Source organism: Ipomoea nil, unplaced genomic scaffold (assembly GCF_001879475.1).
Source record: "Ipomoea nil cultivar Tokyo-kokei standard unplaced genomic scaffold, Asagao_1.1 scaffold1875, whole genome shotgun sequence".
NCBI lineage: Eukaryota > Viridiplantae > Streptophyta > Magnoliopsida > Solanales > Convolvulaceae > Ipomoea > Ipomoea nil.
The window spans coordinates 6,890-32,604 of NW_017618303.1; the positions used below are offsets into that span (position 1 = coordinate 6,890).

Consider the following 25,715-nt stretch of genomic DNA (forward strand, 5'->3'; position numbering starts at 1 on the left):
AGCTTTTGTATGATGTACTCTCGTGACCTGGAATCCTCGTGATCTAATAAAATTTGCTGTCTTTTCGTGCTTATCTTCTCTTGCTTATAATGACTGCTTTTCTTGTCTATGCCTAACTGTATATGTTACTTGTCCAAATCACAGGAAAGCTCATCATTCATACGTTTTCTGGTAAAAAAGGGGCCATAATTTTATGCGTTACTTTTCCTTAAAAGAGCATTGAAGTTAGAGTTTCATATAGAAACAAGATAACAGTCAAAGTCGTACTTGAAATTAATGACTTCTTGACTACAGTTATAAGCATTTATTGTTGCGTTGAAATTAATGTGTAGCAGACACATGAGCTTTGTGGATTTCTTGCTATAAAAGGAGGAGAATTCTTCACATTACACTCATCCCTCCTCTCTTTACCATGGCTCCAAAGAAACCTTTCACCAGAGGTGATTCTCATAAGCTGAAAGAAAATGCCAGACGTCTCAGGGAGGAACAGGGTGATCTCTACCCTGGCAATAGTCCACAAGCACCGGTGGAAATTCCCTCTGACTCCGACTCGTCTCTTAAGTATGATGATATGGCGGGTTTCATCGTTGAAAGTGAAGAGAAGACTTTGAAAGATCCCACCAAGACTCCAGATCCAGATTATATGGCCTTTCTTGCACAAGAGGACCTAATGGATAAATATGATCAGGAGGAAGAACCCGAATCCTCATCTGGCTCAAACTTTCCACGAACCGGGAAATGGTTCAAGCAAATGCTGGGAAATTTGAAAAAGGCCAAAGGAGAACCATCCGAAGTCAAGAAGAACGAGAGGAAGAAAATTTGATCTTATTGTGTGTTACTTTTTATCCTATGTACTTTCCTCTCTCGGGTCTATGATGAATAAACTGGCTCTAGTTTCCTTTAATCGAGACGTTATTTGCCTAATCTATCGTCTGCCTAATAATCTCGATTCAGGAAAAAAATTCTTGAAAAAGAATATGTTCTCTAAATAGTGTCTTGGATAAGACAGTTGAATACACCTTTTAAGAGGTTCGGTCTATCTATTTGAGAAAGAACCCAAAAATTCAAAAGTTCCACTTTCTTACTGAAATTACCCCTCTTCTAAAGCACGAAGAAAAGCATCGTGCACTGTACTCTTTTGCTAAGGCCAAGGCAATGGCTGACCTAAATGACATGGAAAGACGAAGTCTTTCTAGACAAATCTTGAGAGCAGATCATGAGACTCTTATTGCTAAGACTCTTTGCTCATAAAAGGGAACATCTTGAGTACGAACGAAAGGATAAGGATTGCATTATGTAGAAGGGAAGCCTGCCTTCCAATGCACGAGAGATTGCAACTGCTTTCACTATATATTGTTCTGTGTAACAATTCTCTCGGGAGAAGCATTTGTTGCTATAAAGGAGAGATATGTTTGACTTCATTTGTCTCACAAGTCCAATGTTTTGAAAATTACGTCCTCTTTCGGGTTTGGAATCATGACCAAACATGCTTAATGTTTTGAGCCTCTATCTCCAACCGTTAAGATGAATCCAATGGGATCATGTGGCCGAGAAAAGTGGTCCACTCCCCCACTTTGTCTGATACATGATGTGACATGCATTTAATGCACATATAGGCACTCGAGTGTTTTTCTCTCTCTCTTCATTAAATGAGGGAATGATCGTTTTTGATCTGCAAACAATCTTATCACTCCCCCATGTTGATCAGTTACCTTTTGGAGAAAAAGAACCGGAAGTGATTTGAATTTTAAACCGTTCATCTCTAAATGGATCATCCATACCCGGAGACCCGGAGTTCTATAAAACCCCTCTTAAACCTCTCTTGATCCTTTTACCCTACCTTCCTCAATCTTATTATTTTTCTTAACCCTTTGTCTCTCTCAAATCCGCAACCATGGCAGAACATCCACAAGCATCACCTTCTAATCCTGAACCAGAAACTCCTTCCAACATGGAAATCCCAAGCTTTCCAACAGAGGACCTAAGACTCATTGAATCCAGAGTACCCTTCATCGTAGGGGGAAGTATGTGGGACGCGCATGGTTTCCTTGAATATATCTTGGATAGAAATTTTGGTGAACACATCATAAGTCTCCTTACAGAAACAGGATTATACAGCTTCATCACACACCTTTATACTGTTTGGCACCCGGTTGATGTAACCCAGTTCTATATGAATGCTTCAATATCTTCTGATTATTTGACTATCACTTCCAGAGTCAATAATCATCATGTGGTTCTTACCGCAGAGGACGTTCGATCAACATACGGGTTTCCACAAAGAGATGAGTCTTACAAGACAGATATTATCTATTATCATCTCGACCCAGAGGACTTCTACGAATCCATCAAGAACAATCACGCACCATCCAAGGCAGAAATCTCATGGCCGCTGAACAAGAAATGGTTCCGGCTAGACTATGAGTTCACTGTTGATATCTTCAATAAACTCGTCGATCACAAGACCTCGGGCACGGATGATGTGACGAAGGAGAAATTGAAAATGCTGCATGCCTTCTTGAATAGATTTAAAGTCGACTGGTCAAAGATCATTTTCAACAATATTGTTCACACCATCACTTTTCATCGAAAAAGTCCAGGAGACATTGCGAAGAAGTTGGGATATGGTTTTGTGATAAGCCATCTTCTGGCAACGAAAGGAGTCGTTCTACGCCCAGGAATTCGGCCTGGTCAGAAAGCATGTCATATGAAACAAAAACCATCAGGATATGACAAGCAGAAGGCGTTGGAGTTGGGAATCCCTATCGAGCAAGTCAAAGCCAAGCGAAAATCAAGAACACCTAGGGTTTCAGAAGATGAGCAGCCAAAGCCGAAACGACAAAGACGAGAAAAGCACTCCTCTCGGAGTAAGGCGAAAAAGGCAGAAGAATCTTCAGGTGTTCCAATCTCACCAAAATCTCCACAAAAGAAGAACGATCCTATTCCACCCTCCCCTCTACCAGAATCAATCGTAGTCAAAGACTCATCCGAAGATGAAGATAATTTAATTCTCTCCAGAATTATCAAAGACAGTCACTTTCGGTCTCCAGTCAAGGCTAAATCTTTCCCGAAGAAATCTTCTACACCGAAAGAAGCTACATCGAAAGAAGGAGACACGAAAGAAGCACTTTCTGAGGGGGAAGGTCAACCGAAAGATGTTCTTCCTGAGAAAATTCCTGATGATCAAGAACCCAAGTCTGATCTCGGTTTTCCTCAAGACCACCATCCACAAGAACCTACTTTGGCAGATCAACTCCTTCGAGAGCTGACACAAGAACCTGCTAATGTAGACATGGAGGCCAGTCGCTTAAGTCTTCCACAAGAACCTGGGTCACCAGAAAAGACGAAAGAGGCGACTGATGCTTTGATCGCTTTACCTTGTCTGCCACAAGAACCTATCAATACAGAGCAGGTAACTCTGACACAAGAACCTGTGTTGGTAGACGAGACAGCAGTAGTGCAGGTACAACCTCCGGACATCCCGAAACCATCAGCCCCAGCTCCAGAAGTAAAGGTTCCTCAACCTTCACCAGATCAGTTACTTAGAGAATCCATTGAACGAGATTACAAACGAGTTCAACAGTGGCAAAAGTGGCGCACTGCTCCCTTGCGGATCTTTCTTGAAACTTTTGAAGCAATGCAGGATGAAGAGGAATTTGCACTTGCATGGATTGGCACTGATGATCTTTCAAAAGTTCTTCGAATTGAAGAGATCAATCGCGTTTTCTCTTACAAGATGACAAATCGCACTCTCGGGAGAGATAAAGCTCCAATCTGCATCGAGCTCAACAAGCCACCCTTGGATCCAGTTTATGAAGAAGAACTAAAGCAACTTCGATATGCCATGTTGCTTTCAAAGATCAAGACCACTTTAGAGAAGGAACACCAAAATGATCCAAATTGTAATATCAGTGGCACGAAAGATGAGCTTGGACGATAGATTGAAGAAGGCGAGAGTAATGAAGGTGAAGATGAAGATAATGATGATGTTGACGATACTGATGATGAGAATGATGATAATGATGATGATGATGATGAGAATGATGATAATGATGACGATGATGATAATGATGATCAGATAGGCAATGAAGGTGCTCAAGAAACCGAACCTGAAGACAGTCACACAATTTTGATCGGTCCTGACTATGACACCTACCCTCAGAGATCTCCCTTAAGAAGACTACCATCTGACAGTGAAGACTCGAAAGAAGCTTCAACTACTCATCCCGAAGATCTATCTCGCGCTATTGTTCCGCATATCCAACCCATAGACGAGACTCCAATCAAGCACGGCAACGAAAGAATGCGTGAAGGCAAACTGGAAGCTTCACCAATCCCTCTTAGCTCAGATAGTGGTGGAAACCGGGAAGCACCACCTCAAGCTGATCACATGGACACATCACCAACAAACATTGAGGAAGAATCCCCTGCGAAGTCCCCACGAACTATCATGAACATCATGAGAGGAACTGTTCATTCAGCCGAGACCATCCATAAGCAATATCTTGCTTTACGAGAAAAGGACACGAAAGTTATGGATGATCTATGCAAGAAGGTCGATTTTCTGATAGCAGCCCAATCTAAACCTCGATCTCCACCTCCAGCACAGCCTCAACCGCAGCAACAAAGCCAATCAGATCACAAGGTCCTTGAGCGAATGACAAAGAAACTTTATGATCTCGAAGCTTCTTTGAACAAAGTTGCGCGACAACAGCACGAAATCAAACACTCTCATTTTGGTCTCAAAGAGCGTATGGATTTGGCCTGTACAAAGATTGACACATATCAGGACAATTCGTACCAACTGGGCGAATATGCACTTCAAATTCTCGGATATGCTCAGGATATCTTGCTTGTAATCAACAAGGTCTCTTCCATTCCTCCTACCACCTGTGCTGATGATGCCAAAAAGGGGGAAAAGAGAAATGATGACAAAGACAAGGATGATGATCAGCCGAGAGATAGCACGAAAGATCAAGCTCGTGAAGCACGACACTTTCCCTCTCGGACACCAAGAGACTATGATCAAAGGAACCCGAATCCATCTTCCAAGTATCGTGGTCATCACTCCTCGAAGTCAAGATATGGTCGATACCAATCCTCCAAACAAATCAAGCCTCGACAATCATTTGGTTCTGAAGCCAAATACATCTTCACAGGACTGCCAAAGAGAGAACATATGAAATTAAGGCAAAAGCTTATGAGAGACAACAAAGTAACTATGGATGGCATAGGAAACTTTGTGGACTTTGTCCCATATGAAGAAGGCAGTGGCAAACGATTCGAGGGTTGCAATAATCCCACTTGGTTGAAAACAAAAGACAACCATAGAAGACAAAACCACATGAGCACTCAAAATGAGAGAATCAAAAGAGCAAACAAAGAACTGTGGAGGAAGCATGATGAAGAAAGAAAGAGAAGAGAAGATGAAGCAATGGAAAGAAAAAGGATCAGGAATCTCATTGAAGATCTTTCGAGTGTAACCAAAGACTCCCCACAAAATGTCATGCATAATGCAGCTTTCAAAGTGCACAAGGAATCAGGAAAGAGCTACCAAGAAGGCATGAATTCGTTTGAACTGATCTCGTGGTGGAAGTATGGTATTGTTGAAGGAAGCAACATTCGGGAAGCCTACAATAATTACACTGGTCTGAACATCAGAGGAGAACATGAAGAGCTTATCAGGACTAATCCTATCAAAGTCTTCAGGGCAAAAATCAATGAGAAAATTGACTTCAATAGGATGCTAAAGCGACAAAAAGAAAAGGATGACCAAGAGCTCAAGGAAGCTGAACAACAGAAATCAAAGCTTTTAGAAATGTAAGTTAACTTTTGCTATATTCCTTTTATGAAGTTTTTGTATTGATCACATCTTTATATATGAAACTCTCATTATTACACATCTCGTGTCACCTGTTTGAGTTACTTGTTCTTATATCGCTTATTAAACACTTTTATCTAGAAAAAGACTTGTAAACTCTCGAGTATGGCTGTTTTTATATAAGAAAAATCCTTATGGAACTTTTATCAGCCTTATAAGAAGAGTATAGGTTTTGGCATCATCAAAAAGGGGGAAATTGTTAGGAACATTGTATTAGGATTTCGATGATACCAATGTAATGTAGAAAAGTAGACCCCTAACCATTAGCTGTTTTTGTTTCGCTACTTTCGTCCTAGACGAGAGTTGCCATAACTCTTTTGTAATTCGTGTTAAGCTAGACAAACACACGAAAATGAGTTATGACTAGATGTTAGGATCTCCAAGGCGAAAGAAGACACGAGACATGAAGAACAACAACGAGAGTGAAGCAGGAGTTGTCAACAAACACGAAAGGACAGTGTTTGTAAAAGACGATCTTCATTAAACATTACTTCTCTTCAACAACGAGAAGAATGTTTCACCTGTCTGATTTGACAACATCCTAGGAAAATAAGGACTTCATTTTATGGGACTCACTTTTCAAGAAGCATTAAATGAAGATGTACTATCTCTTGGAGCTAAAGGACAAAACCCTAATGCTTTCCATACCTTCAACGGCTACATGGTACAACCTCATTAATGAAGCATTTAATGCATGAAGCTCCCCGGTCTTTGTCCAATGGTTAAAAGGTTCGAAAATTTCATCTCCCTCCAACGGATGGATTTTCATCACCTATATAAACTCACCTTCATCAACTAAGAAGGTGCTGGTTCATTATCACTCGACTTACTCACTTACAAAAGCTCTTGAAACGTCTACGATTTACAAAAAGCTTTTGTGAACCAGTTTTTGAGGTGTTAAGTTACTTGGAGAATCACTTGTCTTACACCTCAAGGAAGTCTTGACATCAGTTTGAAGCTATCATATCTCAGAGTCAAGATCTCTTTGTTGGAGAATTCAAGAAATCATTTTCTACCAACCTCAACTCAGGAGAAGAAGTTGATAGAGGCGGAGTAAACTCGAGGAGTTGAAAAACCTACGAAGGCTGTCCGGCTTAGTGATCAAGGAAGTCTTTGTGTAATTGTACTAAGAGTGATAGTGCAATCCTTCCAACAGTTGTGGAAGAAGAGTGGAGTAGGCAACATTGACCGAACCACTATAAAATCTTGTGTCCTCCTTATCTCCTTACTTACGCTTTTTATTTTGCTCTCATATCATTTCTTCATTATCATTACCGAAAGTTTGTCTAATTACGTAAACTCGTGCAAAGTATTTTAAAACGAATCTATCTTATCCGCTGCGCCAAGACACCGAAAGGTGACGTTTAGGGCTTCTAACGAAAAGAGTCTATTCACCCCCCCCCCCTCTAGACTCTCATCTCATTCTATCGGGACCAACAGTTAAAACCTCAGGTTAGAAACCCATATCTTGTTTATTTTTTGTTCTTGGTTTCGGACCAAGTGGTAGGATTAATCTCGGATAGATTAAATCCTTGTACTAGTTTCGTACTAGTTGTGGTGGGATTAATTTCGTGGAAATTAAGTCCCGTATACTAGTTTCGTACTAGTTGTGGTGGGATTATTTTGATAAAATAAATCCCTAGTTGGTTAATATATATACAAGGTATATATATATGTAAATTTGGTCTCGTATCAAAATTGGTTGGAATTAATTTTGTATAAATTAAATTCCATCTTTCGGGACAAATATATATTTTATATATATTTTGTGTATCGATTTATTCACCAATATCCAACACAACTTTTGCTTTGAGTCGGGTTAAAGTGGATTCGGGTTCTTCGTAGTGAGACAAAGAATTTGATATAATATACGCTCAAAATGGATAATAAGTAAATGAGAAATTGATTCTTAAGTGAACCTATTTGAGAGAAGTCAAATCTTTAAGCTTATGTTGTTGGTTCGTGCCAATAAGGCCGGCATGATGATGTAGCTTAATTTGTTAAGCTAATTAAGCTTAAAGAATGATTAAGCTTTGAAAGCTTAATTGTGAATTTAGGATTTTAGCACCTTTCGTGCTATGCTTTCATGCGGGACGAAAGTGCATGCAAATTGAAAGTTTAATTTTAAGCTTTAGTTTCATGCTGAAAGTTGGAGTTGTGAGCTCTTTCGTGCTCTCCTTTCGTGAGCTACTTTCGTGCTGAGCACGAGTCAATGCTATTGCTATATGCATTGATTCGTGCTGCACCGTTTCGGTGCTTACGGACCACTCGGGTGTGGTTTTCGGTCTGAATTCTTTAAACTTTCGGGTTTGTACGGACTTCTCGGTCACTCAGATATTTTGAAACGGGTCGCTATGGTCGGTGCGAATTAATCGCGTATTAAATTCGTGACCGTTGGTATTATTACGATAATAAATACGACCGTTTCAAACGTTATTATCCAATTATTAAATTGAATTTATTGTTGGTTAATGACCATTATTAGGCTAATTATTCACTCTTCCCTACAAATAGCTTAGGATGTTGGCAGATAGTTTTGACATGGAGAGATCAACTACATAGAGAGACAACAATCCGGCGTGATTTAATCCCTTCTTTAGAGAATGAGTTGAGGGAAAGGACTTTAGGTGCTGACCGTGTCGTTGATGATATTGACACACAAACACATGATTTCACAAGTGAGATTCGCGAGAACATCAACAATTGGGTGAGGGATATTAGGGACAAAGTGGAAAGTTCGGTATGTTCTTATAATTAAATTCTTAGTAGCTTATTATAAATGCTTACCATTATTTATTTAAAAAAAAAATTAAATCACATAAATTTTTTACTTCTAGAATTAATGTACCATTTTATATTAATAGAATACTTTCATTCATCAGTTCCGTTCCTACAATTACACAAGTGGGAGAGAATCATGGAGCCTTAAACTTGTGGCATCTGACATCTTGCACAAACTTAACAAGTGGGTAAGGCAATCTTCAACTTCTAATTCATTAGTTGCAATTACAAGCTATGTTATACATACAAAGTGTTGCAAAAATAATGCTTAGGCGCCAATTAATCGGAGCCTAAGCTAGGCTCTAAGCACTGGTCGGCCGCCCAGCATATCACTATAATTGGTGGTCTAGGCGGTCGATAAGGCCGTCTAGACCGTCTAGCATATCACCATAATTGGTGGTCTAGGCGGTCGATCAAGTCGTCTAGACCACCTAGCATATCACCATAATTGGTGGTCTAGGCGGTTGATCAGGCCGTCTAGACCGCTTAGGCGCTGACTGCCTAGGCCACCTAAGCACCGATTAGGCCTTCTAAGCACCGATTAGGCCACCTAGTCAGTTGATTAACTATTGTTCTTCTTTTTTTAATAATGGATTACTTCACTTAAAACAACATCGTTTAGGCTAATATTTAATATTAACAATTAAAGTATTATTAGTCTTTTTTTTTTAAATACTCATGATTCTTTACAAGGTAGTATCTGTTCTATACTTTCTCAAACATTTTTAACACAAAGAATCTAAGCCCCCATCACCGGGACCTATAACCATCCATTTGGATGGGTAACCGGGATGCCATCACACTACATGATAGTTGGCAATTATATATTAGTCTTTTAAAAATATAAAAATTTTAAATAAATTTAAAAAAATATATAAAATATAAAAAATGTATGACCGTCTAGGCGCTGATTAATTATCGTCTAGGCGCCCGAGAGGAGTGCCTACCGTTTTTTCAGCCATGGTTATAGGGTTAAATTATCTTGTGGTCTTGCACTAGTGAAGGTTATTATATTACACTGGATTTGATCTTTTTATCGTTTAAATGAACTTTGTATTAAATAGTAATAAAACATTGTTATTCCCCTATTTTTCTTTGAACAGATTAATAATGAAGAGTACATTTTCTTATGTGGAGGCAATGACAATAAACAAGTACAAGAATTTACACTAAAGATACAGGAAGTTTGTTCCAAAACTCGAATGAATATGAAAATCACCAACATTGGAAGAAGTGAAAAGGTAAAGGTAGAAATGGAAAAGGGTGTGTGGTCTTGTATTTTCTTCTTCAGAGATTAAGAAGTTTTGGAGACAACTTCAGAGCATGGTGTTTGGAACACTTGTATTAGGATTTTGATGATACCAATGTAACCTAGAATGTAGACCCCTAACCTTCGTTATTTTTAATCGCTGCTTTCGTTCTATACGAAAGTTGCCATAACTCACGTTGTAATTCGTGTTAAGCTAGACAAACACACGAAAACGAGTTATGTTTATTTATTAGGGCTATCAAGACGAAAAAGAGACTCAAAGCACGAAGTCAGGAGCATCAACAACGAAAGATCACCAAAGGTTATCAACCACCTCGTAGAGACAGTTATCATTATGACGATTCATCAAGACATTCATTCTCTTCAATAACAAGAAGAATGTCACTACTGTCTGAGTTGACTAACAATCCTAGGAACAAAAGGACCTCAACATGTGGGACACGCATACCAAGGAGCATTAAATGAAGTTGTACCATTCTTCTGAAGCTAAAGGACAAAACCCTAAGGCTATCCATGCTCTCAACGCGCGGCTACATGGTACAAACCACATTAATGGAGCATTTAATGCAGCAAGCTCCCCGGTCCTTACCCACTGGATAATATGTTTAAAATTTCATCTCCCTCCAACGGATGAAATTTTCCTCACCTATATAAACCCACCTTCATCAACTAAGAAGGTGCTGGTTCTTTTCACTCGATAATACTATCAAGCAAAAGCTCTTAAACAATCTCAGTTCTCATCAAGCTTTTGCGAACCAGTGTCAAGGCGTGAAGATATTTGAAGAAGCTCATTATTTCTCATCTTCCACCTTGAAGAAGTCTTGCATCTTATACGAAGCAATCATCCTTCATTCAGTCAAGACTTCACCACGTTGGAGAAATCATAAATCATTTTCTACCAACCTCAACTCTGAAGAAAATGTTGATAGAGGCGGAGTAAACTCGTGGAGTTGAAAAACCTACAGGAAGCTGTCCAGCTTAGTGATCAAGGAAGCTTTCGTGTATTTGTACTAACGAGTGATAGTGCAAACCTTCCATAAGTTGTGGAAGAAGAGTGGAAGTAGGCAAAGTTGGCCGAACCACTATAAAAACTCTCGTCTCCTTATCTCTTTATTTTCGCGCTTTACTATCTGCATCATATCATCATTCGCCCCCAAACCGAAAGTCTCATTAAAACATCAAACTGTGCAAAGTAATTAAAACGAACCTAATATTTCCGCTGCGCTGTAACACCGAAAGGTTGTTATTTGGCAAAATCTGAAAAGAGTTTATTCACCCCCCCCCCTCTAGACTCTCGTTATAACCCTACCGGGACCAACACATGGCCTCGTCTAGGATTCAATATTTAATTTCGATGGGGTTTGGGGAAAAGAATGATGAAATTATGCAAGGACTCAAAAAATTATTAGCTTATGAAGCTGAAGGTTCAACCGTCGGATTATGGGCTTTGTTAAGCAAAGGAAACAGAATAATTGCATGTGATATGGGAGATAAAATGTTTGGAGTCATGAATGAGTACGAGAAATGGAAAGACTGCGGACAAGCAAAAGGTTTTGAGCAGGCATTTAGAGATTGCTATGAGATGCTTAGTTATTCCTCTCGTACTTCATACCAACACCCTTGTTGTTCTCTCAATTATCCTTCGAATTTTGACAAAATCCTGGACACCGAGTCATGCCCTCAATATAATCACAGTATGTATAAATTTGTCACTTTCTCTTGTTGTCATACTTTTATAGAGTATTAGAGTCAAATAGAAAAGGCATTGAAAGTGTATATGTTCTATCTCATGCCATTTGATATTGAATTGGTTCCTCCTAACATGTGTTTTGTCCTTGATTGAATTAAAATTTTATAAACCCCTTCAAGTGTTGATATGGCTTCTGCCACTAAGCTAGCTAGTGTGCTGGTATCACTGTGTGTGCTTTCTGGTTTATCAACCACATCAATTAATCAAATCTCATTTTCTTAACATTTTTTTTTTTTTGAATGTGGAAGAAAAGCCACAACTATTATCCGATGATGTGCACAGTGTAAATCTCGCTTTATAACTCTAAAGATAGATGTAAATTAATAAAGTGATTGATTTGTTCCTTGAGGGATCAAATCTGATTTCCGGGGCTTTGCTGCTTCGAGATTTATTCATTCATAATAAATCTATACTTTGCTTAAAAAATAAATAAAAAAAAAGTTTATTTACCTACAATTCAAAACTAATGAACTTATCAAGACAAGGTTAATTAGTATTATTTGACATAATACATTTATTTTAAAAAGATTATGTACTAACAAATGTAAATTTGTGTACATACAGTTAACAGATTTTGTACTTATTACTATAGATCGAGATTAATATTGACCGTAAAGAAAAAAAAAGCTCGCTATTGTAAACAAAATGATGTCATTTTGGACAGAACCTATAATGCAAGGTAAGCTCGGTCCACGATATAATTTGCATCATGGTTCTTATTGGACTTTAATTTAAGAAAATTTGATATCTTATCCGTTCAACTAATAAAGAGAGAACAACGGGGTGTGTTTTAATTTCTCCCTTAGAAAATGAGCTAAGGGAAAATACTTTGGTTGCTAAGTTTAGATCATCAGAGCATGGTCTTGTCTAGGCGCAAATCTAACATTTAATTAAGATTAGACTTGACGAAGGTAGGGATGAAATTATGCGAGGTTGCTAAAATTATTAGCATACTAAAGTGGAAGTGTAACACTTGGAATATTGACAGTGTAATCATGAGTAGCTACATCAGCTATATAATCTGCATTATATATATTGTTGCACTTTTATGTATAGTGTATTAGTTATCAATATTTAAGAATATGTGATGTGCTTGTATACTTTTTGTTTTTTTTTTTCCTATATGCAGTTCAAACTCCTATTTCATTGATCTGTCTACAATCTATGCAGGAAGAAGTGTGATGGAGATAGTTTCTAAAGAGTTAAAAATAAAAGAAATTCCTTTATTATTTTTTTTTTTTGAATGCAGAAATTCCTTTATTTAATTCTTTTAATTCTTCTATGCATTTTCAGTTCATATGTAAGATAAGTGATTTGCAAGACATTCTCGTACTTGTGATTCTATTTTGCATGCTTCTTCCACACATTTTCAGTTGATATGTAAGATAAGTGATTTGCAAGACATTCTCGTACTTGTTATTCTATTTTGCATGCATTGAAAGCAAGAAGATTAGTCATTGCATGCATTGGAAGCAATCTGTTCGTATCTATTTTCTCAATCTATTGAAACACAGAGGGTTAATATTGTCCATTTGGAAGAGTCATTTCGTACCACTTATACCACAAGGTCATTGGCAATAATCATCAATATATATCTTTATGCAATGTACCATAGTTATTCCTGGCAGCATATATCATCTTCGTACGTAGAAACCTTTACTCTTTTCTTCTTTTTTAAGTCATTAAGATACTTGAAGAGTACGTTTTTCATTTTGATTCTTCCGATGATTACCTTATCTAGAAGCTAGGTATTGAAGTTAGCTCTTCTACAAGAGATCATCAATTCATATACTATATATATAAGACCTAAATGAACGCAATCCTTGATGAAAACAAAAATTCAAGATTAATTCTCTTCTTCATATCTATTACACATGACAAACCAAGTTCTATCTGTATCAACAACAATGGTTTCACAAAACCATGTCATTGATACTGAGGAGGCGATTATCATGGAACACGTTAAGGCTACACATAATCCCAGAGGTGAAATGGATGTCGATGCAAGTTCTATTCTCGATTTTGTTGATGACATCTTCAATTCCGATACGGTTTGTCAATATACTCACTATTTATAATTGTTTCTTGAAGTATTTTTAAAATTATTGGACAAAAATAATTTTGATACCACTGCATGCACCTATAATGAATGAAATTTGTCATACAATCACTCAAAAGCATTGCATGACACAACTGCTTAGCATTATATATTATAGAAGTAACATGTAATTTCATGTTAAATTAAATAATCATAGCTTCTAAAGATAAATTTCTTAAATATATGGTACGTCTTAATTACAATTCTACATAAAAATAGTTTCATTCTGATTTTTATCGCACTAACTTGTTTTAATGGAGTATGAGTTTAGATTCCTCTAAAAGCAACGCAAGACAAGTTAACTCTAAAAGAGTACATCCAGAATGAGATTTCATCTCATGTATTACAACTCTCCTTAATGGTATGTTGAAAACATCCCTTCTCACATAGTTTTATGCGTTCAAATTATTAATTTTAAAATTTTCTTTTCTTTTTCAGGTAGCGTGTAGTTGTTTAAATAATGTTGATAGTCACTCAATAGCAATTTGTCTACTAACTACACTATCAGTGTATCCATGGCACACTAAGGCAGTAATGATGCTCACTTCATTTGCGATCATCTATGGAAAATTTAAAGTTGTCTCACAATCACGCCAACGCAGAGAATTGGCCTACAACTTGGCTCTTTCAAAGCAAATGTCTTCCTCTAACCCTAAATATTTAGAGGATAACTCAATAAAGTCTGCCTTAGATCTCGTCAAGCTTATGGTTGAGCTTAAACATTCATCTCCTATGATTGTGGCTAACTATTGGATAGCAAGATTTGTTGTTGCTTATACCAGACTTTGTATTTTGGACCCCGAGTAAGACCATTTAATTTAACTTTGTGTAAATTATATTTATGTTTGTACGTAGAGTTCTTCGTTAAATCTAATTTATGCCCTAATCTTTATAGGTAATTAGTGTATGTTAATATCTCATATAAATATCTATAAATCAAATAAATAATATAAAGTAGAAAATATTTCAATATATTAATTTACATTGCACAACAACACATGTAAATTGGGTTAACTAAGAATCATTCAATGCACCCAAAATAGGTTAATTGATATTTATTTGTTTTAATTAATTACTATTATATTTTTCTTCATTTTTAGGTCCCAAATTCAACTATCTGAGCAGTCCAAGTTATCCACCAAAATCAAAGAGATAATGGCTTCTAGCCACTCACTACTAGGTTCGTCCAATACTTGATGATTTGATCTATAGTTAGAAAATTTTTGTGATTATAATTAATGTATATAATATACCATTTATAATGCCAAACTTGAAGTGTGTATAATTTAATGAAGAGTTAGTCAATATGGTTGACGATGAATAGCCTATGTTACACTCAAAAAAATATACGAAGTACAATTTATAGTGTATTCAAAGTTATTATAAATTGACTTAAAAAGTTAAAACTTTATTATGCAAATAAATAATCCAAATTTTTAAATAAAAAATTGGAAAAAAAAGTAGTATAAATTATTAATTATAAAATCACAAGAATTTTTGACTCTAAAACAATACCTCTCACAACCAGCGACCTCACTTCAGTTGTATATTGGCTATGCCATAGATGCCTACAGGGCACGTATCGTTTCTTTTAATTATTGTTCAGTTGTTTACATTCCTAGATCAGAGAACTATTTAGCTCATATTTTAGCTTCGTCTACTTCTAGTCAGCCTGCTATTATGTATCGGGACTCTGTCCCGCCACACACTATTTCGCAGTATTTTGAATAAATGCCATGACGGCTCCTTTCAAAAAAAAAAAAAAAAAATCACAGCAATTTAGTTAAATAGATTTGGGGGTGTTTGGCAAATGAATGATAGATGATTGGATTAGCTGGTTGATAGTATTAGTTGGTTGTAAAAAAGTGTTTGGTAAATTAGTTTATTTTTAGCTGATTGAATTTAAAATGACTTTTTTTTTTAATGTTACTAACTCTATTACAATGTAGTATCTGTTCATAACTATTTTCTCAACCTACTGAAGCACAAAAAGTCAATAACACATCCAGTGAGGCTAGAACTCACAACCTCCTATATATGAGTCCAACCTAGGTGCAATTAAACCACAAGATCTTGGCAAATGTAAAATGACTTATAAAGGCATAAACATATTTTGCTATATTATTAACACTTAAATTACTTTTATAATTTTATTTATTTATTTATTTATTATTATTATTATTATTATTATTATTATATTATTATTATTATTATTATTATTATTATTATTATTATTATTATTATTATTATTATTATTATTAACAAGGATATGTGAAATCAAAAAGAAAGAAAAACATTATTATTGTTGTTATCGAAACAAAAAGAAAAGGGGCAAGACATATAAACAACAACAAGGGAGATATAAATGCTAGGGATGACAATGATAAAATGATCATTTCACAATTAAGGTCAATCAGTTAATAGAAAACTTTACTCCTTTTTTTTTTTTTTTTTTTTGAAAACCAAGAATATAATTGCATTAAATCAAATGTTCGATACAACTCGGAATAGAAGAAGTCCAAATAATGGGACCAGATTGAGAACGAGCCGCCCTAGCCAATGCATAAGCAACTTTACTCTTTTTAATTTTTCATATTTTGACAATATACTTTCTCTAACTACTACTGTCTAAAGAGTCAATACCCCAGCATAGGGGTTCGATTCTGTGACCTTCCTCAAGGGGAGCCATAGAGGTGCCATCTGAGCATAAGGTGTTTGGACAAATTTGACTTCCAACCAAAAATTAAAATAGCTTATTGACCAATCAAACCAGCCAAAATTGGCTTTCAGCTGTGTTACCAAACACCCCTTTTACCAAAAACTAAAGTTCAGTATACTGATGGAAGAATAGCAACGAGATTAATTATGTTTTTGTGTATATATGCAGAGGCAAAAAGGGCAGAAGACGAAGTAATTCTTGATCTCAAGTGGTTGCTGGAGGTATGTTAAGCTAGCCTTTGTTCTTACTTTTCTTATCATGCATGTATGTGTAAAATACTACAATTAATCTGATAACCTCCAAACATTTATCTTGTATATTAGAAACTTGATCGTGGATTATTACAAAAGGAAATTTCCCCATGTCGATTAGATCTGTTTCGAGGGAAGGAAGTGTTATTACTAATATCATCTGGCAGACACTTCCCCTCTTATGTATATAATGCGCCTAGAGGAGTACAGATGATTTGGGTTCGTATTACAAAGGTTGAGAAGATGGGCCTACAAATTATTCATAGTTTCGGAAGGAGTGTAATGGTTCGTCACAAACCGGTTGCACAAGTATTCAGAAAATTTCTTGAAGATAAATGTTTCCCAATTTTTCAAGTCGGGGGTGATCCTATCGTCATTTCACTGGACAAACGAGGAAGGTTGGTTCATTATAATGCGTTGCACATGATACTGACATGGAGATATCAACTATATGAAGAGACAACAATGAACCATGATTTACTCCCTTCGTTAGAAAATGAGTTGAGGGAAAGGACTTTGGGTGCTGACCGTGTGATTGGTGATATTGACAAACAAATACACGACTTTGCTAGCCAGGTCCGCAAGAACATCAACAATTGGGTGAATGATATTAAGGACAAGATGAGAAGTTCGGTATGTCTATCTTATAATACGTAGTATCTTATTATATATACTTATGTACTATTATTTATTTTTAAAAAAAAAATCACTAAAAACTTTAATACTTTTAGAATGATATCATTTTATATTAATAGAATATTTTTATTCATCAGTTTCGTTCTTACAATTACACAAGTGAGAGGGAACAAACTCTAAGTGGTAAAGAATCATGGAGCCTTAAACTTGTAGTATCTGACATCTTGTACAGATCCAAAATTGATAAGTGGGTAATTCCATGTTCAGCTTCTAACTAATTAGTTGCCTAAGCTAAGTAAAGATTGTTACTCTGTATTTGATATTTTATTCTTTAAATGAACTTTGTATTAAACATTGTTGCTCCCCTATTTTCTTTGAACAGATTGATGATGAAGAGTACATTTTCTTATGTGGAGGCAATAACAATAAACAAGTTCAAGAATTTATACTAAAGATACAGGAAATTTGTTCCAAAATCCAAATGAATTGGAGAATTGTATACATTGGAAGAAGTGAAAAAACATTATTTGATGAGGATGTGAGAAGGATGTGTGATTCTACAGTCACTTCTGAGCAAAGGATTAAGGAATTTTGGACACGACTTCAAAGCATGGCCTCGTCTAGGATTCAATATTTACATAAAATGGGGCTTGACGAAGGGAGTGATGAAATTATGCAAGGCGTCAAAAAATTGTTAGTTTACGAAGCTGAAGGTTCAACAGTTGGAGTATGGGCTTTATTAAGCAAAGGGAAAGGAATAATTGCATGCGATATGGGAGATAAAATGCTCGGAGTCATGAATGAGTACGAGAAGTGGAAGGACAATGCACAAATCAATGGTTTTGATCGAGCATTTAAGGATTGCTATGAGATGATGCTTAGTTCTTCCTCTTCTACTTCATATCAACACCCTTATTGTTTTCTCAATTATCCTTCTAATTTGGAGAAAATCCCAAACACCCAGTCATGCCCTCACTGTAATCACAATATGCATAAACTTGTCACTTTCTCATGTTGTCATACTTTTGTGGATCGTCCGCGTGAAAGAGAATTTTTATTTCATGTATGAAGTCAAACAGAAATTAAATGACATTGAAAGTGTATTCTCATACCATTTGACATTGGTTACGTTCCTCCTAATATGTGCTTTAATTTGTCCCTTGATTATTGATTCATCATGGTTGAATTAAAATTTTATCAACATGATTTACATTAAAGTCATACATGTTTATATAGACTACAACGTAAGTTATGAACTTTCACAACATCATAAGTCTAATGATATTCCCCGATCCGATCCATCGACTCGATTCATACCTAGGTTTCAAACAAAAGATTGTTGAAAATATGTTGTGCGTGGACCATTAGTTATACCTTTTGGCATAATAGTAAGGGTTTAAAACATGACTTTATAATGGTAAGCGCTTAACCATGTCCCATTGAAAACATGAGTGTGATTTACCTCTCTTATATACAATTCAGCATCATAATGGCATAAAGAAGTGAAGAAGCATCCTAAATTTTAGCATTTCATTCGATATTAGCTGTCATCAAGATTTTAACATGAATGTCTTCATGGAGAAGAATACATACATATATACGAGGTAACTAGAAAACAAAGCTGAAGCTACTTCATTGGAACAGAACAATTGAAAGTAGATAACATGTTAGGCTGATGTACTATGTAGTTGAGCTTTGTTCTTTACAGGTTACAGAAAGTATTTCATTCGGTCATCTCGCCTCATCGCGTTGTATACAGCTTGAACCTGAAAACCACAACCGAATCGCATCATCAAACCTGCAAATTCTTTGATCTACATTTCAAACGGATTCTTAAGTTTCTTTCGTAAAGAAGGATTCGGGCATATGTTGTCGTTTTAGCCTATGTTGTCTCTATACACACACAATCATGCACAAGAGAGAAAGAGAGCGAACCTTGCCCCCCGAGGAAACCTTCTTCTTCACCTGCACCTGTGTTTTTGTTTTCGCAGGTCATGACAATTGCGTTTCATTCATTCAAATAAAAATACGGAAGCTTGCGATTCTTCAAAGTGCATACTAGTACCAAAACTTGATGGAGTGATGGCATGATCCTAATCATCAAAGGAAATAGGCAGCAGCTGGTTTCCAAACAGTTGAAGGCTAAGCAGTTGTAGGTTGTTAGTAAGAAGGGCAATCTTGTCTTTTCCCCTAAAATGGCAGTTATAACTACCATTCTCTTATCTTGCTCTCGTATATAGCCTTGGCTCTGCTTCCTTGTTAGAACTGATAGTTCTTTATCATCTTGTATCAAACAGATCATTTTCATCAATATAATTCTTCTTCTTTATCTAATTCATCACTCCATTGTGAACTAAAGGAGTGATTCTATCATGGTATCAGAGCGGCATAGGAGCTACGCAGCAGCTGTTACGATGAACAATCAAGCCGGAGAAGGAACTTCCACTCATCAGAATGCAAGTCCGAATGAGCAAAATCCAGTAGCAGCTCAACGAACAGACGAATTTGATGATCCATTATATTTGCACATCACAGAGAATCCCAACTTGGTTCTCGTCTCTCCTCCCCTCTCCGAAATCAACTATACGTCCTGGAGTAGGTTGATGCAAATGGCCTTGGAGGTCAAAAACAAGTTCGGCTTTGCTAATGGGGCGATTCCAGATCCAGGAGTAGCTCATCCGAAGTATGCTATGTGGAAACGATGTAATAATATAGTATGTTCGTGGATTTTGAGATCCCTCAACTCCACGATTGCTGAAAGTGTGCTATATTTCGAGAAGGCTGCAGATATCTGGAGTGCTCTCCAAAAGAGATACGCACAGGCAGATCCACATAGGATCGCAGAGATCCAGAATCAAATTTTCAGGTGTGTGCAGGGAAACATGACAATCAATGAGTACTTCACCAAATCCAATGGCTTATGGGAGCAGCTGAATGTCATGAGGCCATTACCATCTTGTGAGTGCGTGCCTAGGTGCTCGTGTACCCTGCTGAGTAAAATACAGAAAGAAAGGGGAGATGATCAGGTAATCAGGTTCTTGGAAGGACTGAATGATGATTTTGAGACATTAAAATCAGGTGTGTTGGTAATGGATCCCATTCCAAGTGCAGAAAAGGTGTTGAATATGGCCTTGAAATTGGAGAGGAAGTTCAATAGCTCTCTTAGCTATAAGAACATTGAAGTAAGTCAGGCCAATGCTATGTAGAATACTACAGATGAGCAGAATGTTGTGGCCTTCTCAGCCTCAAACAACAGAAAGAAGTTTGGCAATAATGGCATGAATGTGCCTAAGTGCACCTATTGTGGCATGATTGGCCATACAGTTGAAAAATGTTACAAGAAACATGGCTTCCCTCCAGGCTGGGTAGCGGGATACAAGTCCAAGAATAAGCAAGATAATCAACAAAGTTTGAATGCCTATTCAAATGCTTCATCTGTGAGCCATGGGGATGATATAGGCCTGTCTGCTGATCAATTTCAGAGACTGGTGTCTTTATTGCAGAACCAGAATCAAGGAAATCCTTCATCAAGCAATGCAGTAGTTACTATCAGTAGCCATGGGATGAAGCCAAGTTTTAAGAGCTCAACAGATTCCAATGAAGGCAGGTGCAATTCTAAACTATGTGTTAATGTTGTTTTGAATTCCCCCACTACATGGATTCTAGACTCAGGGGCTACAGATCATATTACCTGCTCTTTGGATTTCTTTGAGAAATATTATAGAATTCATGATGTTTTTGTTAAGTTGCCTAATGGAGAAACTGTAGCAGTCACACATATGGGAGAAATCAGGCTTCACTCCAATGTTCTGTTGAGAAGTGTATTGTTTATTCCTTCTTTCACTTTCAACATTATATCTGCTAGTAGACTGACAAAACAAATGAGATGCAAACTGGTGATGAATGCTGATTGTTGTGATATACAGGGTCTACTTGGAGTAGTGGATGGTTTTGCTAAAGAAAAGGATGGGCTGTATTTGCTTAGTCATCCACCTGTTAGAAAGAAAACCAATTGTATTGTTGAAAATGTTGACATTCAATGTAATAATGTGTCCCTAGAAGTGTGGCATGATAGACTAGGGCACTATCCCTTGGATAAAATACATTTGTTACATGGAATAAAACATGCAAAGTCTCACAAACATTCTGATCTTGCATGTGATATCTGTCATTTTTCTAAACATAAGAGATCTTCTTTTCCTACTAGCAGTTCTAGAGCTCTAAAATGCTTTGACTTGATTCACATGGATGTATGGGGCCCCTTTCCTGTTGCATCCTTAAAAGGAGAACACTACTTCCTGACTATTGTTGATGACCACAGTAGGTTCACATGGCTGCATCTCATGAAGGCTAAGTCAGAGGTAAAGAGTATTTTTAAGGACTTTTATCAATATGTGTGTAATCAATTCTCAGCAGGAATCAAAGTGGTGAGAACAGACAATGGGACTGAATTCTTCATGAAGGAATTCTTCAGTGAGAGAGGAATCATCCATCAGAAATCTTGTGTAAACACTCCTCAGCAGAATGGCATTGCAGAAAGAAAACACCAGCATATCATGAATGTGGCCAGATCCCTTAGGTTCCAATCTGGATTGTCTATGGAATTCTGGGGGCATTGTGTCCTACATGCTTCCTATCTCATCAATAGGTTGCCTACTGCAGTGGTTAATGGAAGCACACCATTTGAAATCTTGTTTGGTGAGACAGTAAACTATGAGCAGCTTAAAGCTTTTGGATGCTTATGTTTTGGTGCCACTGCCCCTCAAGGGAGAAACAAAATGGAGCCAAGAGCCAGAAAATGCATTTTCTTGGGATTCCCAGCTAATGTCAAAGGCTACATACTATATGACATGGGAGATGGTACTATCTTTGTTTCCAGAGATGTACATTTCTATGAACACATCTATCCTCTCAAGGACAAGGTTGTTGAGGCTAACTCTGATTCATTTGGTATTGGATTATTTAATCCTTGTTTGCCTTCTATACCTGTATCTACTGAAGTGCATAAGAACCTTCCTGAGGCAACAGGAGGGTGTGATGATACAGAAAGGCTTGATGACACCATCTATATTCCAGAAGGTCATGAGAATGGTCAAGTTGATATCACTGATGGAAGTGAAAATGAGAATGAATTAGCAGCAGAACCAAACAGTGATACAGTATGTGAGGAAGTCTCACTAGCTGAGGAAAATGAATTGTACACTGAAGAGGCATCACATTTGGAGCCTAGGAGGTCTGGAAGGGCAAGGCAAGTTCCCACTAGACTACATGATTATTACTGCCAATCCATCAATGGAACACTGCCACACAAAAGGACCTCCCCTCATTCACTGAGCAAAGTCATATCCTATGACTGTTTATCTTCCAGCCATAGGATGTGTGCCTCAGCCATTTCATCCACACAAGAGCCACAATCTTATAGTGAAGCAGTGAAAGAAGAACCTTGGAGGAAAGCCATGCAGGCTGAAATAGAAGCCTTGATTGAAAACAACACTTGGGAGCTGACTGACTTACCAAGTGGAAAGACTCCCATTGGATGTAGATGGGTATACAAGGTGAAGCATAAGGCTGATGGATCAGTGGAAAGGTATAAAGCCAGGCTTGTAGCCAAGGGATACACTCAACAACTTGGAGTAGACTACATAGAGACCTTCTCACCTGTAGCCAGAATGACAACAATAAGAACTTTTCTGGCTGTGGCTATTGTAATGAAGTGGGAAATTCAGCAGTTGGACATCAACAATGCCTTTCTACATGGTGATCTAGAGGAGGAAGTTTACATGCTCTTACCTCCTGGTTTCAACAGTAATAAACCTAAGCAAGTATGCAAATTGCTAAGGTCTTTGTATGGTCTAAAACAGGCTAGCAGACAATGGAATGCAAAACTGACAGCTGCCTTATTACACTATGGTTTCCAACAGTCCATGGCAGATCCATCCCTTTTCACCAAAGTGGCAGGAAGTTCTTATATGGCTCTCCTTGTCTATGTTGATGATATCTTAGTAGCAGGAACAAATTCCACTCAGATTCAAGAGCTAAAACAGATGCTAGATAAGTCCTTCAAAATAAAAGACCTTGGCAGCTTGAATTACTTCTTAGGCTTGGAAGCATTCAGAACTCATGATGGCCTTAGCCTTTGCCAAAGGAAGTATACTTTGGAAATCTTGGAGGAGAATGGTTTTTTAGAAGCTAAACCTACTAGCACACCAGCCACTGCAGGACATAAACTCACCAGTGAGGCAGGGACTTTGCTTGACAGTCCTGAAATCTACAGAAGATTAGTTGGCAAGCTCTTATATCTAACTAACACCAGGCCAGATATTTCTTATGCAGTACAACAATTAAGTCAATTTATTGATAAGCCTAGAAGTACACACTTGGTTGCTGCTCACAAAGTTCTAAGGTACCTCAAGGGATCCCCTGGAAAAGGCCTATTTTTCAACATGAATGCTCAATTGAAGTTGCAGAGTTATTCAGACTCTGATTGGGCTACTTGTTCTGAGACAAGGAAGTCTATAACTGGTTTTTGCATCTACCTTGGCAGCTCCCTAATTTCATGGAAGACAAAGAAACAAGCAACCATCTCAAAGTCTTCTTCTGAGGCAGAATATAGGGCCTTAGCCTCAACTACCTGTGAGATTCAGTGGCTTAATTACTTGCTGGCAGATTTGAAAGTTCATCTTGATAGTCCAACTACTTTGTTTTGTGATAATCAGTCAGCTATTGCTATTGGGGAGAACCATGTGTTCCATGAGAGAACTAAACACATAGAAATAGATTGCCACATTGTCAAGCAAAAGGTAAATGAGGGTGTGATTAAGCTCATGTCTGTTCCATCCACACAGCAAGTTGCTGATGGTTTCACCAAGGCTCTACCAAAATCAGCTTTTAACACCTTTCATTGTAAGTTGGGCCTTCAAGACCTTCATGCTCCAGCATAAGGGGAGGTGATGGAGTAATGGCATGATCCTAATCATCAAAGGAAATAGGCAGCAGCTGGTTTCCAAACAGTTGAAGGCTAAGCAGTTGTAGGTTGTTAGTAAGAAGGGCAATCTTGTCTTTTCTCCTAAAATGGCAGTTATAACTACCATTCTCTTATCTTGCTCTCGTATATAGCCTTGGCTCTGCTTCCTTGTTAGAACTGATAGTTCTTCATCATCTTGTATCAAACAGATCATTTTCATCAATATAATTCTTCTTCTTCATCTAATTCATCACTCCATTGTGAACTAAAGGAGTGATTCTATCAAAACTTTCTTAAAAGCAAAATCTAATCTTTCGAGACAGCCAAGAAGAGAAATTATACTCAGTAGCAAATAAGTATTTTGATCAACATGGTGCAGACAATCAAGTACATCCTATTTTAAGCTACTAGCTTATTTTGGAAACATTACAAAACAGAGCTTATAGCTTATTAGTAGCTTAAAATAAGCTATAAGCTCCTAAATAAGCTCTGTTTGAGCCGATCCTCATCCTAATCTAAACTCCTAAAATTACATTATATTATCAGTATATGACAGATTAACTGGCGAGCAAAAAACAGAATGTATATTCTACCTCGGGGATAGATTGTTGAATAACCGATTCTACAGCAACTACCATAGCCTGCACAATATCATCACCTCCAATACCAATAGCTGTAAACACCCTTTCAGATGGGTAGGAATTAACCTGCAACGTTAAAAACATACATAACTATATCTGACCCGAGAGTCGAGGACTAGTGCTCACAACAACTATCTTCCTAAATTCCATAACATTAGCACTCGTTGATATCAATGAGAAACCAATCCTCGTACCTCTAGGCATCTACCTTAAACATGGTAACATATTAAAGAAGTGTGACTATAAGAAAGCTTACCTTTTTATCCAAAACAAGCCACTCGTTAGTCGAATCATCATGCACAGTCCCTCCAATAACTACATTCGTGGTTTGCCCCCTTCCTTCTGTCTTCGACACTTTTGCAACCCCATCAATAGTTAGCCTAAATTCATAAAACCTATTCAAAAACTTTCAAAAAATGGAAAGAACGAAAACGAAAGAGTTAATTCCGGATTTAGTCATATGACTATCACTCTTAACCCTTAACTTTTAAAGCTACCAAACTAGTTATTGGTTACGAAACTGAATGATACGCCCTTAAATGCAATTATATAGCTTAATTAGGAAAAATTAATTATGTGTCTAGAATTAGAAGAATAATTAGGAATGGTACAATTTAATTAGTGAGAGAGTTAATATTGTACCTAAATTAGCATAGGGAATTATGTATATCATTCATTACCTTGTATAGTTAGTATAACTTTGGTAGGTTAATTATTATAGGTA

General features: G+C 37.1%; 1 protein-coding gene and 1 long non-coding RNA gene across 4 annotated transcripts; one reads left to right on the top strand and one right to left on the bottom strand.

The window, feature by feature from the left end:
* Window positions 1–13,528: 13,528 nt before the first annotated feature.
* LOC109193398 (protein SIEVE ELEMENT OCCLUSION B-like) lies at window positions 13,529–18,455 on the top strand. Its single transcript, XM_019344255.1, has 8 exons — window positions 13,529–13,733; window positions 14,052–14,141; window positions 14,219–14,583; window positions 14,881–14,960; window positions 16,668–16,720; window positions 16,823–17,383; window positions 17,524–17,637; window positions 17,769–18,455. Exons 1-8 carry the CDS (start codon window positions 13,557–13,559, stop codon window positions 18,453–18,455), a joined length of 2,127 nt encoding a protein of 708 aa, XP_019199800.1. The 5' UTR covers window positions 13,529–13,556.
* A 430-nt stretch (window positions 18,456–18,885) lies between these two features.
* Window positions 18,886–25,430, bottom strand: LOC109193432. Of its 3 annotated transcripts, none has more exons than XR_002056282.1 (3): window positions 25,248–25,429; window positions 24,944–25,057; window positions 18,886–19,184 (listed from the first exon to the last, which is right to left on the bottom strand). It is a non-coding gene; the product is annotated as an uncharacterized LOC109193432 (long non-coding RNA). The 3 variants fall into 3 exon arrangements; XR_002056284.1 differs by having other exon boundaries at window positions 18,886–19,152; window positions 25,248–25,428; XR_002056283.1 differs by lacking the exon at window positions 18,886–19,184 and adding an exon at window positions 19,321–19,357 and having other exon boundaries at window positions 25,248–25,430.
* Window positions 25,431–25,715: the final 285 nt, after the last annotated feature.

Coding starts and splice junctions, on each gene's coding strand:
- LOC109193398 (XM_019344255.1), top strand. CDS start 13,557: ATGACAAACCAAGTTCTATCTGTATCAACAACAATGGTTTCACAAAAC. Junction 14,142..14,218: donor TATTACAACTCTCCTTAATG/GTATGTTGAAAA, acceptor TTTCTTTTTCAG/GTAGCGTGTAGTTGTTTAAA. Junction 17,638..17,768: donor GATCCAAAATTGATAAGTGG/GTAATTCCATGT, acceptor TTCTTTGAACAG/ATTGATGATGAAGAGTACAT.